This window comes from Haplochromis burtoni, unplaced genomic scaffold (assembly GCF_018398535.1).
Source record: "Haplochromis burtoni strain Fernald_Lab_line unplaced genomic scaffold, NCSU_Asbu1 Contig_206, whole genome shotgun sequence".
Taxonomy (NCBI): domain Eukaryota; kingdom Metazoa; phylum Chordata; class Actinopteri; order Cichliformes; family Cichlidae; genus Haplochromis; species Haplochromis burtoni.
The window spans coordinates 129,689-147,943 of record NW_024582567.1 but is presented as its reverse complement, the minus strand read 5'-3'; the positions used below and the strand labels follow the sequence as shown (position 1 = coordinate 147,943).

General features: G+C 39.7%; 1 protein-coding gene across 4 annotated transcripts in view; it reads left to right on the top strand.

The window, feature by feature from the left end:
• The first annotated feature begins 1,573 nt into the window (after window positions 1–1,573).
• Window positions 1,574–18,255, top strand: part of triob (trio Rho guanine nucleotide exchange factor b) — a 107,453-nt gene continuing 90,771 nt past the window's right edge. Inside the window, exons 1-2 of one of the 4 annotated variants that reach the window (XM_042226311.1) lie at window positions 1,574–1,904; window positions 16,213–16,266. In XM_042226311.1, coding sequence (XP_042082245.1) covers window positions 1,835–1,904; window positions 16,213–16,266 — 124 coding nt within the window. In that variant the 5' untranslated portion in view covers window positions 1,574–1,834. The remainder of the gene's footprint in view (window positions 1,905–16,212; window positions 16,267–18,255) is intronic. The other 3 variants (XM_042226315.1, XM_014337995.2, XM_042226313.1) reach the window with 3 other exon arrangements.

Below are 18,255 nucleotides of genomic sequence, written 5' to 3'. Positions count from 1 at the left end.
GATAGATAGATAGATAGATAGATAGATAGATAGATAGATAGATAGATAGATAGATAGATAGATAGATAGATAGATAGATAGATAGATAGATAGATTATACAAACTCTGTATCATTTAAAGTATTGCCATGTATAGTTGCACACGACTCAATAAATTTCTGCACCTATTTTCTATCTTTCGAGGAAAATGTAAAGAAATGAGTGGTGGCTCAACACATTTGCACTGTACTGAATTTAACTATATAGCCTCTTAGCTTTCAGCTACTTGAACCATTTCTTAATTTGTTGACCTTATACTGTTTATTCTCAGCTGTTGTATTCAGTTAAACATTTATCAGTTATGGTTAATTTCACAACTTTCATCTCTCCCACCTTCTCCAACCATTCTCTGGCCTACTATCACAGATAACTTGCTAACATGGGTGGTTCTTCAGCTAATAGGCCACCTTGACCTTGCAGGCTATAAAAGTTACCCCAGATGACCTGGCTGATGTATAAGATTCTTGTTATCGACTTCAAGTCATTTTATGACACACTTACTACTAGTTAATTCACTGCTTTGAGCTTCTATTCAATTTTAAATGTTTAGGAAGCCGTTTTTAATGCTATTACCTTCCATACCTTTTTATTTCTACTTAACTAGATTTTCTTTCCTTCCTTTCTTTTTATTTATATGTCCAAGTAGGTGACCTAATTGTTCTACTGAAAGTGTAAAAGCACCCCGTTTAGTTCCTGGACTCCTGTGTGAGAGTCACTGGCTTAGTCAATATGATTACTTTTACAAACAGCGCCAACTGCTGGAGGTAATGAAGTTGCGGAGTCAATTTCTATTCGCAAACATCTCCACCGTGCAGCGCTGCTGACCTCCCGAGGCAATATGTGACGACAACCCCTAGATGGCAGCAGCGTCCTGTTCCTCCAGGACTGAGCTGCAGCTGTCCTGTTGAACTGGGTTAGATTTGTGGGGCAAATGACCTCATGCCGTAGCATCCTCTTCATCACAGAGGAGATGAAGAGAGGATGATGATGTCATTCTCTGCCACGGTCGTTTTCACCCTGTTATAACTAAAAGCGTGGGTGGATTGGCATCACTGAGAGAAGACACGCGACACCTCGCAGCAGCTAAAAGCAAACCGGGAACTAAATGATGCAACACCAGAACTCAGTGACCCTCGTGGACATGTGAAATCGTGTTTTCCTTCGTAAGAATTTCGTTAGAAAGGCCTGGACTATATGAGAAAGTCAGATATGTGAATACAACTTCACTGTGCCGACATGGACATCTGTGCCTCTCCATATCACATCTGATGTAATATCTGAGCTTGAAGCAATTAAAGTATAAATTTCTATGGTATGACTCCCACGCAACCCGCATCAGCACCGCATTAAGTGACGCCTGGGACTGCTGATGTGCTGTGGCGCACACTAAATTTGGGTGGCGCACACTGCACCAAAACCCCCCGAAACGGAATCCCAGGATATCCCACCCCCACCCACCCCTCGAATCGGAATAGCCCTCGTTCCTCAGTCCTCCTATTCCCCTCCTCTTTTACCTCCGCCTTCTCTCATTATCACCCCCTTCCTCCTCCTCCTCCTCCCCGGCTGTCGGCCTCACGTCCCCAACTCGGGAGCGCCGCCGATCGGTCGCCAGGATTTTCCCTTCTCGGCCAAAATGGAGGAGAAGGTCTCTCGCTTAATGAAGAGAGCACCGACTATATGAGCGGATCTGCTTCAATGATCGGCATCAGGACCCGCTTTTGCTGATATAATAGTTCTTGCAGCAACCTAACACTTTGAGGATATCTATCGCTATTTCCGCACAAGCGAGCGCAGCCATGAGCGCAGGAGAGGGGCTAGATGAGGCTGGGAAGGACGCGGCAGACATAGCGGCGTTTTTCAAATCCGGTAAGTCAGAGAAGGGGCGAGTCTCCCTCTAGGAGACCCTGAGCTATCGGCGTGTTCACTGGTGGTCTGCCACATTGTTGCCAAATATGACAAAAAGCAGTGATGGGCGAGATGCAGAGTGCGCGTCGGACGTGCTGGAGAGATGCTCACAGTTTTGTAGTTATTTACCACATTGTAGTCAACCACTCAGTTGTCATGTCGCACCTTTTTTAATGACAACCACCAATCATACCTCTTGAAATATGGGATTTGATTATTATGCAGTGACCCCATTTTGGGTTGGACCAAGCAGCCTAGGCTACAACAAGGTGTGGATGTGATAGAACTAGACCGTGGTCTCCTCGGGCTGAAGGAGTGTTTTGATGCTATACACACACTATCCATCACGAACCCCACCAGATGTGACTCGATCCTTTTGTAAAATTTATTTTTCATGTCTTCAAATAGAGAGAAACACGGGAAGCCAGTAGATGGGGATCTTAGCGAACCTCTCTCATCATCTTATGCACTCATAGGCTAGGCCATAGATGCATGTATGGGCAATAGGTTGCACTCTATAGCGTAGAGCCTCCCTGATATGATGGCATCATCACAACAAACAAGGATTGGCCTGCCAGCCTTATCCCTCACCATGGAAATAATGTAAACACTATTTATAGGTCCTAGAGGGCTTTAAGCCTCCTTGATATCAGCCATGCATTAAGATTTAGGTGTCTGTGGCAAACATTTTTTTAATCCGTTTTTGATCTGTCATTTCAGATAACTGGAGTGTCCTTACTCCAGTGATAATAATTCCTTATGTGTTCCACTCTATAGGAAGATCTGTTTTAATCTGTATCTTAACCAGACTTAACACATTCATGATTAAATGTTTTCTTTTTATCCTATTCAGCCTTTATAGCATACCTCTTTAATCGAATCTGACAATCATTAGGCTGACAGTCCAGTATTGGGAGCACCTCTGATACACAACAGCACAAGCAGCTGTCTCTCTCTCTCTCAGCTGTTTCTCTCTCTGACACCTGGTGCCTTGGGGTCTGCTGTCCACCACATCCACTTGTAGGAACACACACGCTCACACACACTTACACCACTTAAGTGAAAATTATTTGATAAAATGCAGCAGCCTTGCGCTTGCACGTGCGCACTTTTTAAACAGCCGATATAAACCCCATACCTTCTCCTGGATATTGCCTTCCCTCCCAGTCAGACAGTAAGGAATGTTGTCAAAATGGATTGTATTCAAATCCGTTGTTACGGTTGGTTGGATGCCTGCCAATGTATTTTCCTATAGCTGTGTTGTATCAGGCTGGAAAGTTGGCTCAGAGTGAAGTTGGGCTGCTTGGTTGTTTATATAGCAGCAAATGCAGTTCATACAGTATTCATGATGGAGACAGAAATAGGTTATGCCCTCAAGAAACTTTTACGAGAGCCTATTATGAAGAGAAAGTATGGAAAAAGAAGGTTCTGGGAAAACAACAAAATGCATTGTGAATACTGTCGGACAGTTCAAAGGTGAAAGTTACGCTTTTCTTTGCTTTTTGAGACTTTGAAAAATATGCCCAAAAGCACAAAATCATGTGCACTCAAATACATTAATAACCTGAAATCAATCTGACATTGAAAGGGATATATTTTTACCATTTAGCAGTTTCCTCCTTTCAACACTCTTATATTAATTTCTATGTACATCTCCTTAAAGCTGATTGATTCATTCATCAATTTCCCTGACCTTTCTTTTTATGTTCTATTTCTATACCTTTTTACTCTCAGCCCAATGCAAACATGTCAATTAATTAATTTGTTCCTGCATGCATAGCTTGAATCCTAAACCATGCCAGTCCATTCCATGTTGAAATATTGCCAAACAGCTGCCCATCCTAGTTGATTCTGAATACCTATTTTGGGGATTTGTGTGTGTGTGTCTGTGGGTGCACTGTGGTGCCCTAGTTAGTCAGTGAAGGAAAACAAAAGGTAGCAGATTCTTTTACTGAACCAACACTAAAGTGATCGATGGGCTACCTGAACAGCTTGGTCACTGACTAAGAGTCTGACTTAGAGAAAGACTAACGTCTTTACGATCTGGATAACTATTTAAGCTTGTACATTATGTATAAAGCTGGTGGACTATTTGGATTGAAAGTGATTTGAGTTTCATCAACACATTTACATCCACATCCAGCCCTGGTGTTTAATTCGCCTCACCTGAACGGATAATATTCTCACTGGTCCTCGAAAATAGTCAGTGTTCATCTCCGCGTGATTATTTTCAGTGAGCAGATGGTGCTCCATCTCTGAGTCCCACACTGTTGCTGTGGATCACAGCTCAGCCGCTGAGTCACTCTCCGAGGTTTCTTGTGCCATGACTTAGACTCTAATCTCGAAAATGTTGCAACTGGTCAAAGATGAGACATATTCAGCTGCTCAGCTGTTCGAGCATCCGTCAAGATTTTCACCTAACTGCAGAGAAAACCTCATAAGGCATGGCAGTACAATAACACTCCTCATAGTTATATTTAGTTGTTCCCTATCCTTTATATAAATAGCACAATCAGTTGACTATCAGATCAAGAATATGTATTAATACTCCTTTGTTTCCATTTTGAATTTTGGATTGGATCAAGTGTTTGAAGTAAGGCATCATTGTGCAACAGCTGATTACTCGAAAACGTAACTGTGAAAATATTAGGTCATTTGTGATCAAGGCAAGTTGCTCATAACTAAAGATTTCCCTAGATATAGAAGTCAGGAACTGTTCCATATCTTTATCTGTCTAAATGAGCATGAAAGTTGTATGGATGAGATCTTAGTTTTGAACATGTAACTAATGTAAATAAAGATAAAAAAGCCCAAGAAACATTAAGTAAAAGAAAGCCATCATATTAATGTGAAAAAACCATGTCAGTCAAACTCAATAGACTGAAATCCTATAAAATATCAACCATTTCCTGTTTGAAAATGAGTGGGTGGAGCAAATGCTTATTCATTCCCTATTTAACTCATTATATGTCTGTTCTTGGTTATACAGTCTAATATATACATATACACTATATGTAAATAAATAGAGCTATGTAATACACAGTCCCTCATTACAATAATATATGTGTAACTGTGCACTGATCTATAATAAGTTACCTACGCCTATTTAAATATATAGTTTTTTGTAATATATCATTATTAGGGCTGGGCCATATCATACCATTCACGGTAATACCGGTATAATGTTGGGCAATGATAAGAAAATGAAATATCGCGATAGAATATGGGTAAAATGCGCATGCGCAGTGCCTTTGTTTACATATGCACATGGCGGAAAAAGCATGGCGGCGATGGAGAATGAGAAGGGCGAAAGCGGATCGTTGAATGAAACAGATGAACCAGAATTGGTTTGTAAAAATGCTGCAACTTCAGTGGTGTGGAACTGGTTTAGCTTTCATCTGTCAGATACACAACAAATCACTATTTTTGCTAGAGCATGCTAGCGGGCCGTCGTTATTAGCGTATTTTTTTTTCAAAATACGGCACACTTAAAATTAATCCTTTGATTTTTCTGAAAATCGACAGTGCCCCTTAACGATTTTATGTGGTACACGGCGCTCGAAAATCTGTCAAATGTTTTAGTACGACTTTGCTAAGCTACGAAGCCGCACTGCTTGATGGATTGTCGGAGCATTACGGCTACCGTAGGCAGGAGCCTCGCGAAGTGATACATACTGTGCTTCAACATAATATTACCGTATTGTGTGTGTATAACCTCTTTTTAACTTGTGGATATTATACATGGTTATGCTGAGGATATGTCGGTCAATTTCCACTGGAAATGCCTTTTGGTTAAACTGTCAGCAAGGAATTTGCTTTTGCACTGTTAAATTTTTATATAACTTTAATGCACATCAAAAACAGCTGCTTGTTTAAGTAAAAATACATTGATGGGGGTTTTTTTTGCACTAATAAAGTTGTCGAGTTGTAAAGTATTTTGTCTAGTGTCAATTACATCGTCAGTTATATCGTTATCGCAAATTTTCAAATGCATATTGTGATAAATATTTTGGTCATATCGCCCTGCTCTAATTATTATATACAATTATCCTTATTTAATGTGCAATACAACCATTAGTTTGCAACCTAAAAATCCACTCATTGTCAAAATGAGTAAACTTGAAGTGTAGGTCTGTCAAAGAACAGCACTCTTTGTCATGTATATAGTTATTTTCCCGGGTTTGCTGTTAATAATGTAAGAGTGCGTGAGTAAAGTTGGGATTTTAAACTTCTGTTCATTCATTCATTCAGACAATTATAGAACTGGGGTTGCAGTGCTCTGAGTTTGCAGTTTGCAGTGAGTATTGCATGTTCTACATTACAAGTTGTGCAAAATGCAAATCATTATCCAGTTTGACTTCTACAAATATTGACCAATAAGTGTTATTTCATGCTTAAATGACTTTATTCCATGTAATGTCATACATACGGCATGTCTGTCATTAAGATGTGCTGCCAATTTCTAATTTGGCAGATTGCTGAATAGAGTCTTCTGTATTCCATATGGCCGGTGATGTGACACTTGCATCACTAGCAATATGAGCCAACAAATCAGATTATGTTGCAACCCATCATATCTTCTGATTAACCGCTTTCAAATACATTAAGGCGCTTTGGGGCGAGCCTTACTGGCAAGACAAAAAAATAAAACTGGGATCATGGTATATTATAAAAGGCATTAATTCATATAGTCTTTTGAGTGATGCTAAATGAAGTTACTGGCCCTGCGCAATACTATTATTGTACAGAGCTGCACTGTGAAACTCAATTGGCGTAAAAGCAACCAGATGTATGTTGGAAGAAGGTCCAATAACTGTCAAAACATCTTACATTAGAGCCATATTCCCAGTCTACAGTCAACTACATTGGTCATAGGACTGGCATCTTTAGTCATAATATCAATAAACTATAGGGTTTAGTACGGTAGGGCAATATGGCCAAAAATATTTATCATGATATATATTTGAAAATTTGCGATAACGATATAACTGACGATATAATTGATGTGAAACAAAATACTTTACAACTCGACAACTTTATCAGCGCAAAAACCCCCATCAATTTTATTTCACTTAAACAAGCAGTTGTTTTTTTATGTGCATTAAAGCTATATAAAATTTTTACAGTGCAAATGCAAATTCCTTGCTGACAGTTTAACCAAAAGGCATTTCCAGTGAAAATGGGCGGAAATATCCTCAGCATAACCATGTATAATATCCACAAAAGTTAAAAAGAGGTGCTTAGCAACATAAAACTGCAGTGTGCCAAATAAATAAGTCAAATACGTATTTTTCTGGCGCATTAAGTGAAACAAAACAGTCAGATTAGTCAAACCATACTCAACTCATTCTTTTTGCTTCCTCCACTTCCATACCATTGATTCATTAATTCTGAATTCTGTCACAGCTGCTCTATTCCCATGTTCTACTGCACGACTGAGTTTAAAATCCGCTTCATACGCATGTCTCTTAACAGGTGCCATTTTGGGATCCTTATACGCACACAATACGGTAATATTAGGTTGAAGCACAGTACGTATTACTCCAAGTGGCTCCTGACTATGGTAGACATAATGCAAAGTCGTACTAAAACATTTTTTGACAGATTTTTGAGCGCCATGTACAAAAAAATGTGCTTTGGTGGCTATATGACGGACAAAAACCAAAGCAGTTCCACATCACTGAAGCTGCACCATTTTTACAAACCAATTCTGGTTCATCTGTATCATTCAATGATCTGCTTTTGCCCTACTCATTCTCCATAGCCGCCATGCCTTTTCCGTCATTTGCATATGAAAACAAAGGCACTGCGCATGCGCGTTTTACTCATATTCTATCGCGATATTTCATTTTCTTATCATTGCCCAACATTATAACAGTATTACCGTGATATGGCCCAGCCCTAGGGTTTAGGTTTTTTTGCAAAGATCTACTTTTTATGGCATGAACAACTATTTGCAGTTGTTGTGCTTGTACTGTTAAAAACATATAGTAAGCATAATAAATGTTGTCTTTGTTAATACTATATACAAGACATACATATATTATCAAGTTAGGTTTGCTGTCAGCCAAATTTAGGTAACTCATTTTGGTTGCTAGCTAACCCTTTGGCTAATGCTAACATAATAGTATGGCAACTTCACTGGCCAGTTGCAATGGTGATTCTAGACCACGATTATTATCATGATGTAGGAACAACACCAACATTGGGATATCAGATCTTGGACTATTAGGGACTATTATGACAACCTTGTACTGCATAGACAAGTTTACAGAATCGTACCAGCGACTGACTAACAGTGATACTTACTGAGGCTCCGTCCATGTTGCTTTTAATGGCTTGTCCCTCAGTAATTCTTGCATTAAAACTAGAATCAAAATGCTTCAATCATTATTACCAGAGTCAGTCTGACATTAAAGTGAGACATTTCTCTCCGTGCCCAAAGTGAACCCAGTGACCTCTGCCAGTGCAGGCTGCAATAGCAGCCAGATCACTGAGCAGTGATTCTTTATTTTCGTTGAGCACACTCGCAATCGATGGAAGCATAACGACCTAGCGTTTCCTCGCAGACTCAAGCGTAAATCTTATATAATCATGTAGATGAGGAAGAGAACTTCCAACAGACAGTGCAGTATGCATCTTAAAACATGCAGTGTGTACTGAGAGAAACGGCAGAGTGAAGGCAAAGAGAAACAGATTGAAGAAAGTGAATGTAAATGTGGGATTGAGGGGAACTGGAGTGAGATCCAGAAAGAGAGGACATGACATACTTAGAGGGACAAAAAAACTCTTCAGTCATCAAATTATAGATCTGAGGCTTGGGTGGAGTACACCCTGCAAAATGTAGGCTACTCTGGTCTTGAGGCTGAGACCTTACGGTCGCTTCTCGGAGCAGCTTAATTGGCAGTTGGTCAGAGTTAAAGACTGTAAGCTTAGATTGGCAGTGCCTGTGCTGCTAAATCAGCCGGCACTGCTTAAAGAGTCTGTTAGGTAAACTTCCACAGAAAAACAGGACTAGTTTGAAAAACATAGATATCCCTATGCTTTTTGTAAAATGCTAGTTACACAAGGACATAACAATCTCTTTCATGGCAGCATTTGTGTTTGCAATCACAAGAAACAGGCTGATAAGTAGCTTTGCCTTCCTTAACGCTGGGATATATGAGTGTATTTCAGTGTTGCACAGAGTAACAACATGAACCAACATTTTTATATGTGAAACGTTACTTTAGAACTAGGGGTTTAGAGTAATTGACTAGTGGTAAACATTGGTAACACTTTTGTCTGCCTTGCAAATGTGACAAAAATAAAGCATCCTCATTCTGTGTCACTGTATACAAATAAATTAAAAAAAAACCCTAAATTATAGTGCTGTCAGCGTTAATCTTGTTAAAAAGACGTTAACGCCATAACCACATTAATGCCACAAATCGAGTTAGCGAGTTAACGCAGAGCGCCCCGTGCGTGGGTTTGCACAGCATCAACGCGTTAGCGCGGTTAGCTAGTTAATGCGTTAGCGTGTTTAGCTCGTTAACGCTTTGGCGCGGTTAGCTCGTTAATGCCTTAGCGCCGTGCAGCCCCACGTAAGGGGCGATCCGCATTAACTCGCTAACGGAGATTTGTGGCGTTAATGCGGTTATGGAGTTTACGTCATTTTTACAAGATTAATGCTGACAGCACTACTAAATAATCATTTTTCTTTTATTTTAACTCTTCTTTATTAGCCATCATCAGCTGATTATACCGTCCAATGCCAAATAAGGCAGTGGTCAAGAATTAGTACCTTGGTAATAGTTAAAAATCAGTAAAAGAAGCCAAAATGACAACAACCAATAAACTATTTGTTAAATAAGTGTGACGCAGCAGAGAAAACCAGGGTAAAGTCCAAGATTGACTTGTAGCATGTTTGCAGATCAAAGTTTTAACTCCACTGGCTTTACAAGAAACTGTCGATCAATCATAATCCACATAGTGCCACAGGCTAAAGATGGAGAAGCTGTCAGCAAAAAGGGGGGAAATTTTGCTGGTTGAATGACTGGCCGGGTCGCAGCCCAAGGTTTGTGTGGCTGCACTCATCAGGGTGTTTTCCTCCTAGCCGACCTCCTTGTGGGATGAAGATTTGGAGTAAAACTGTGTGTTATTTAGACTTCATGCATCAGAAAACTATTCAGTAAACTGCATTTTTTTGGCATAGTTTTAAGACATATTTTCAAAAAGTCTTAAGATAGCAAACATTCGAAATATTGGAAAGTCCAGTTATTCTTTATTGCGTCATTGCTTGGCCGTTTTTATTCGCAGCAGAGATTCTCCATATCTTTGGCCGACGTGTACATTTTTACTCGCGTGCTTGTCAGAAATGTTAGAACCTTTGCTCTAAAGCCAACAGTTAAGACGCTGTCCACAAAACATGCAGATTATGTATATTAAATGCCAACATCTCGGAGCCAGGAAATGTTTTAGGCTGTTTTCAGAGCGCTTGCTTGAAAACAAAATGATACAAACTGGACCAAAAGGAGTGCTTATGAACTTGAGTTCTCTCAAATTGGTCATTTAATACTGTATACTTTCGGTTTTTGTACCATAAGTAATAAATATTTGCACATTCATGCTGAGCCTTACAGTAAGTTTTTAACCATTTATGCTTGTTTATCATCTGCTGAACGTCCAAATCTTCTGTCAAAATCCAATTATCTTTCACAGGTGTGCAAGCAACAGCGTATTCCAAAATTAATTCTCCATGTAAGAGAGAGATAACAGACCCATAAATCAGTTGTGCACAGCCAGTAAGCAAAAACTGGCCCACCATAGGGTCCGATCTAACCCACTGAGTAGCTTTACAGTGTGTTTAAGGCATTAATAATTCCTAATTTCAATTTAAAGCATTGGCAGTGTGTTGAGACTTATATAGGAGTCAAACTGTATGGAAAGTATTTAATCCCTGATATTAGCAAATTGAATTTAAACAGATGTACTAATTTTCCCCCTTAAACATATATGTTGCAGTGGAGTGGCATTTATGTTCCATCCCACTTGTGATCAAATTGAGCAAGTATGTGCAATAAACAGACCAGATGCTGGTGCCTGTGTGCCTGAAATACCCTCACAAAGTTGCTGATATGGCTAATAAAGAGTTAATTCTCCACTTACTGTGAATTTATATAAAAAGCCTACTGTACACTGTATTATAAGGGCCAGATATCGGGATCCATTTCTAAGAGTTTTATGGCAAAGACAATCAAGAAGGGTGCAAAGTGAGGCAATTACCTGTTTTACAACCAGACCATGCTGATCGATCTCATCAAAGGCTCTCGACCTTTTTGAGAGTCGTAATACACTCCATCACGCCAAGTTATTGATTGTTGTAAAATGTCACGTACATCTGTGGAGTCGCTTTGAAGACACACCGACATGGCCTGGGCCATTACGTTAACACAGGAAATGTGGAAGTACGTGCCGCGGTTGTTTCAGCTTTAATGAAGCCAATCAAACTTTTCAGTTTGCCATTTATTTTCTTGAGTTAATTTGAGTTAAGGTCTTGAGTGAAACTACGCTGCCTTATTTTGCACCGTGACAGAGATCACGTTCGTTCATTTAAAGTGGTTAACAGGAAAATTATCCAGAAAGATCAGCTGAGTATTTGTGCACATATGTGAATGGCATCAGTTACTAGTGTCAAGTCAATTACCAGGAATTTCAGTACGTTCGTCTTGTGTTCTAACACATGCACATTCATATACATATGACACACACATGCACATAGGTATAAATCACTACATCCCACCCACGTCGCCCCGGGCTTATGAAGCACAGGGGGGGTTGGGTGGATGAAGGAGGATTGCAGGTCATAAAAATAAGCTGTGGGTTCGTCTCTGTGTCTTCTGCAAATCCCCCATCTGATAAGAGCGAAGCCTATCACTCAACTGCAGTCTCCCACTCGTTCTGTCCTTTTTCATTCCTTTCCTCGCCTCCTCCACTTCTCTCCCACACAGCCTTCCATCATTACTTCAGACCTCGCTTCTGCTCAGGGTTGTAATATATCCAAGTAATGATCTTTTATTGTAATATTCAGATCTTCTGTTTGCAAGTCCCACCACATCTAATTCCATTCTTTTCTTGTACCTTCAGTAACCGAGACACCAATGCAGAGATTATAAAATGCTTTACATCGTCATATGAAGTTCCATATGTTCATAAACGAAAATATGATTCTTCCTTTCTCAAGCTTTCTGCTTATAGCCTCCCTTATCTCGTCTCTCTTTCAGGCAAAGGTAGTATCTGAATGTGGAGTCTTTTAAGTCAGGAGCATCATGCAATGCTTTGTGTCTCAGTTTTACTTTCACCAAAAGCACTTTGAAAAAAAAAAACACGAGCAATGACTCATGAGGCCAGTGCTCTGCTTGAGTTCTGGGGCTATTTTTTTAAATACTTTTTGAGAGAAAGGTTGCATGTCAAGTGTCAGGCAGTGTGCTATTTTTTTCCATTCATAAAACCAGTTAGCGAGAGTACCAGTTGCTTTTCCTGCGTAGAGTTAGAAAGAAAAGGAGGCCTCATTCTTGCACTGTGCACTCTAGTTTCTTGCTTTTAAAAAAATTACAGCTCCTAATTCAAGTCTTTCTGTTGAATTTTTATATGAGGCTGATGGCAGTAACTTTAAATGATATTCTGTCACACACAGAGAAGCACACATGCAAAAGCTGCATTCATGAAACTTCATATACTGTTACCGCGGTGATCACATTGACAAAAAAAACCCCTCGGACTTCATTAAAAACACAGAAACCCTCTAGAAGAAGGGCCAAAGCCATCTGTATTCTCAGAGACTACTGAGGTCCTTTGATATATGCCGGATGATGCTCAGGAAGTTTTATGAGTCTGTGGTGGCCAGTGCCATTGTCTGCGCTGTGGTGCAACGGATAGCAACAGACTCAATAAACTGACCTACAAGGTCAGTGATGCTGTGGGTGTGGAGCTCGACTCTCTGACAGCGGTTTCAGAAAGGAGGATGCTGTCCAAGTTACGGACAGTATTTTACGATCTATTACATCCTCTCTGTGAAGGTTCTCAGTCATCCAGGTCATCGTAGTCTAAGGAGCTTGGAAAGAAAAGCGTCTGGACGTCTTTAAGTTGCTTGAAGACGTTTCACCTCTCATCCGAGAAGCTTCTTCAGTTCTTTTTTTTTTTTTTTTTTTTCCTTCAGCTTCTTCAGTTCTAAGGTCAAATGATGGAGAGTCCCAGATTTAAGCCCTGTGGGAGTATTCCCCCCAAGGGGGACAATGGACCCCCTAATGATCCTCTACCTAATCACATGAGCCAAGGTGTGAAAATGGGTGTAGGTCACAATCAGCCAGGGTTTCTGGTGAGCTCATTGTGAAACCTTGCCCCCACCCTATCATGTGATTTCCTGAGGTCAGATGGCCCAGGATGTGAGTGGGTGTTAAGGCGTCTGGGAAGGGATCTCAAAACTGGATTATAGATGGCAGACAGTTGGTGTCACCATTTGACCTTAGAACTGAAGAAGCTTCTCGGATGAGAGGTGAAATGTTTTCAAGCAACTTAAAGAAGTCCAGACACTTTTCTTTCCAAGCTTCTTAGTTTACACCCTCTCCATCTTCTGCTGGAAAGCCACAGTAGCACGGTCAGCAAAAGACTCATTCTACCACGATGTACCGCAGAACAGCACAGGAAAGCATTCCTACCTACTGCAATTAAACTTTACATCTCCTCCTTATGACATCTGGACTATTTTTCACTTGTAATATCTTGCTTATATTGTACATAGTGTTGTTAACTTTGGAATATTTAATTTAACACTATTCCTATTTATGTTTAAGCTGATTCTGATAATATACCCGTTCTCTTTACTGCTCTTCTCTGCATGTTTTACTTTCTTTAGCAGGCAAGTCAAGGACGCTCTTTAGTCAGCATGAAAACAACAAATCGGACTAAAGTGCATCATGGGCTCAGCTTTGGTAAAATCAAAGCACAGCTTGCAGAGTGTGTTTGCATACATGTGTGAGCTTGTGTTCTGCCCGTGACTGCTTGTCTTCTGCCAACAGCTGTACTTACTCTGTCCAGCAGGAACTGTGTAGTCTCTCTTCCCCTCACAAACAGACTGACTCTGCATCATTCACCCTTGCTTTGAAGGCAGCAGCAGGCTCTGATCTGTGTTGCGTGAACAGTGCCAGCCCAGTGCTCCTCGGACTTAGCCGACAAAGCCTCTCTGCCTTTATATAAAATGGGTTGAGGATCAAACTAACATACCATCCTAATGTATAGGCTTGCAGAAGTACTGGTTCTTGCTTCTGCTGTTGTCGAATTTACACATGCACTCAAATGAATTTGATTGGTCACACTTAGTGGTGCACGATTTCACTTTTTTCCCCTCTCTCTTTTCCTACACAATCACAAAAACAGGCACAGGATTTAGGTTAACATCTTTCTTTATCATTGTTGCTCTAAAAGGGTTTTCCTCTGTTTTCCCTTTTGTAAACATGACATTTCTCTTATATTAATTATCTTACATTAAATAATCTGCATTATTTATTCTCTAGAAGTTCATTTGTGCAGATTTTGGAGAAATCTGGATAGTTCCTACTTACTTTAAAACTTCCTAACAGCTTGACCTTGTCCTCAGGTACAAGTAAAGAATCTTTCAATTATTTTTAACCTAGTGGTTTGTTTATTTCACAGTATTTGGTAGACGGTTACCTTCTGTTTTGTGTTCCCTTTGGTGTCTCCGACTGCCTGTCTGTCTCTCGCAGGCTGCTGTGCATGCATGTATATATAAGCTTTTGAAAATTCTGTTAGTGCTTTTCACTGGACCAAAAACTTTATCTACACTGTACAAAATGAAGCGTACTGTGCGTGAACAGGTGCTTACTGTAATCCTGGCTAGGCGACAGCATATGCCAGGCTGTTCTTTTCATAAAGGAGTCCAGGAAAAGTTAGAGTGAAGGACTAAGCTGCCCCTCTCCTCTCCTCTCTGTTATCTTTTGCCACTATAGTGTACAACTAGTGAGCGACCCAGAAAGAGTTTCTCAGTCTTCTACAGGCTACAAGATGATTTGGTCATTTGGTCCAGCTGTTACCTGCACTGACTTCTGGGAAACTTCTATTACAGTCTGGAGTCATTTCATTCATTTTTATTTATTTTCAAGGGTTTATGTCATCGGCATGGAATGTCTCTCACATCAGTGTTCCCTTTGAAGTAATGTTGCCTTATTTATTTATGTATGAATTTGGCAAAATTAGATTTGTGTGCTGGATGTGTGGACTAGGAGAGGATCCATTATGAATGAGTCATTATTGATTATTTTATCCTGAATTAATTGAGGTGCTCAAACTGACATTATTGATTCCAGCTTAGCGGTTTGGGCAGACCAAATTTGTCTCAACTGTAGTGTTACACGCTTAGCATAGAAATTGCCAAGCACGCAGCTTTGCTTTTTCACATATCTGGTTGAATAATTTTATCTCCTTAAAGATAGTTTCTCAGGCAGTAGGTACTATGGTATCAGCTGTACTTGGTATCTTTTAAAAGTTAATTCACTTATCAGTGCTGGGTGTCCTATATGTGTGTGAGCGTATGTCTACGCGTGTGTTTAAGAGCACAGAAAAACCTATATTCTTGATAAATACAGATAGCACATATAGTAGCACATTTATGAATCTATGTAAACGTGCACGCGCGTGTGTGTTTGTACCATGTTTACATATCTTTGTGGGGACCAAAAACTGGGATGTTACTATACTTGTGGGACCAACAGCCGTTATGGGGACAAAATAGCTGTCCGCACAAGTTTGAAGACATTTTTGAGACTCAAAATATTTTTTTAGTATCAGGGTTACAATTAGGTTATGTTTAGGGTTAGGCATTAATTTTTGATGGTTAGGGTATGTGATTAGGGAAAGCATTATGTCAGGTAGATGTCCCCACTAAGATATGAAAACACAACTCTGTGTGTGTGTGTGTGTGTGTGTGTGTGTGTGTGTGTGTGTGTGTGTGTGTGTGTGTGTGTAGAACTGCGTACAAAATGTCTGATAGCGTTTAATCTCAGGGTGGGTCTGTCCAGATATGTAGATCAAAGGGCTCCTCTCGAATTGCTCACTCGCTCTCATTTGTAATCCCAAGGCTTTAATGTTTGGACACTAAAACATGATGAAGGTCATGCTGCTGCTTTAGTGGGTCACTGGGCAGTCCTTTAGCTCTATATTTCCTTTCTTAAAATTTCTCTCTCCCTCTCTCATTTTTATCTCTGTCTCTTTTTAGATTGCTCTCTTCCAAAATGTGAATCCAAACTGGATGGCCCCGGTCAAACTTCAGGTAGGTCATGAGGGACTAATCAGAAATCCCTTTACAGAGGGGAATAGATGCACATGATCTCTTAACGTCCCGTGAATCTCGCAGTTAGCGATCACAAAATAAGTTCTACATAATCTCATTTGTCCCACATCAAACAGAATTCCACGAAAGCCTCAGAGGTCTGTAAAATGCACATTTGTGTTTGTAAAGACTTCTATAGCCAAAGAAGGAAGGCTCACACTTAAAATGCTCTCCAGTTTAGCGTGGCTGGGACAGCATAGTTTTATAGTATATGTATTTGTGTGGGTAGAAGAGAGGCAGTGTTGAAACCCCCAAAACATGGCTCACACCATATACTATGTTCACTTTAAATAAAATGTTGTCTTCCATCAAAACTCTCTGTGTCCAATCCCATTACACTCATATTCCTCTGTGCATCAGATAGCAACCATGACCTTGTTGCTTCTCAGCCCTAATACCCCCAGGACACACATACTAAAAATATATCAAGTCACACTTGCCAGGGTGATTTGTTTTGTGGTATAAGCAGGTCAGTTAAATGGCCCATATTAGTGTATGCACTTAGATCATAGATTATACCATATAAATGTGGGCCTGACTCCCTGGCCCCTGTTCATTCCGTTTAATCGGTATTGGACTAAAACACCAAAAGTGTTTGGACTGTTTCCACAGAAAGTCTGATTTAAATTAAAGGGATTGGTGTAATCCGTGCCAGAAAAGCTGACACAGAGTGACAGAAAGTGCATTTGTGTTGTCATGCTAAGAGTGAATAAAAAAAAAGCATATCATGTGGGGTTTTACAGAATTAGAGTGTCATTGTTAGTCGATTGTGAGACACAGTTTTGACCTGATGTTTTCCAACTGGGTCATCCAGGGATGAAAAGAAGACTGCTTTTCAATTGACCGTTTGGGCTATTATTCCCAGTTGCCAGAATCTGAATGGGTGTCAATGTGAAAATGATTGGAACAAACCAGCTAAATCCTGTGAACTTTGAACTTCATTCCTGAAGCTGACAGAAAAAAAATTAGAGCTGCTTTGGTGTCTTTGTGTTTCTGTGAAAATCGGGCAGAAATTAAGAAATTGAGCTGCTCACGGCGAATCAAAGGTAATCAGATTGTATTGGCCGCTTATGGCTGATTGTTCATTGTTCATTCTCAATTACTGTGAAGAAAATCATCTTGCTGTTGAATTAAGTGTCAGGTTAGCAAATTGCCTGTAGCAATCTATTACACTGTGACATGAAATTGCAGGTGTCCTTGTGGAAAAGCTTTTGTGCTGATGTGGTGCATTTTAAACATGTATTGTGAATGTTAATGAAGAATACAAGCTTTTACCCTTTACCTGAGTATGTCTGCAGCCCTGTTAGAAAGTGCAAGAGGGTTAAGAATTGTTTAAGCCCGTGTGTGTATATCAGCGTTGGTCAAGTTACTTGAAAACAGTAATTAGTAATTAATTACTGATTACTTTGCCAAAAAAGTAATCCCGTTACTTTACTGATTACTTATTTTCTAAAGTAATTAGTTACTTAGTTACTTTTTAAAAACATGATACACGACCTGAATACGTAATAACACAATAGACCTTTCAGCCCAATTCTATTTTTTATGCATAATCCGTCATATTAAATTGAATCAAATGGAAAGCCTCTTTTTAAAAATTGTATTATGAGTTTTAATCTTTTAATTTTATGCACATTGCATTAAGCAAAAAATTAAATTACATGCAACAGTCTTTGACTTGAAGAAATTCTTTAACATTTAAACCCATTTTCTGCATATTGCAGCATATAAAATAAAATAATGTTTTGGGTTTACACTCACTCTTTCAAATAGATGCAAGTAAAACACAGCAAAAAATCAATAAAATCAAAGATTCAGCAGCACTAAGTCCTGTCGCTCTTAAATCTACAGTGGCTTGCAAAAGTATTCGGCCCCCTTGAACTTTTCCACATTTTGTCACATTACAGCCACAAACATAAATCAATTTTA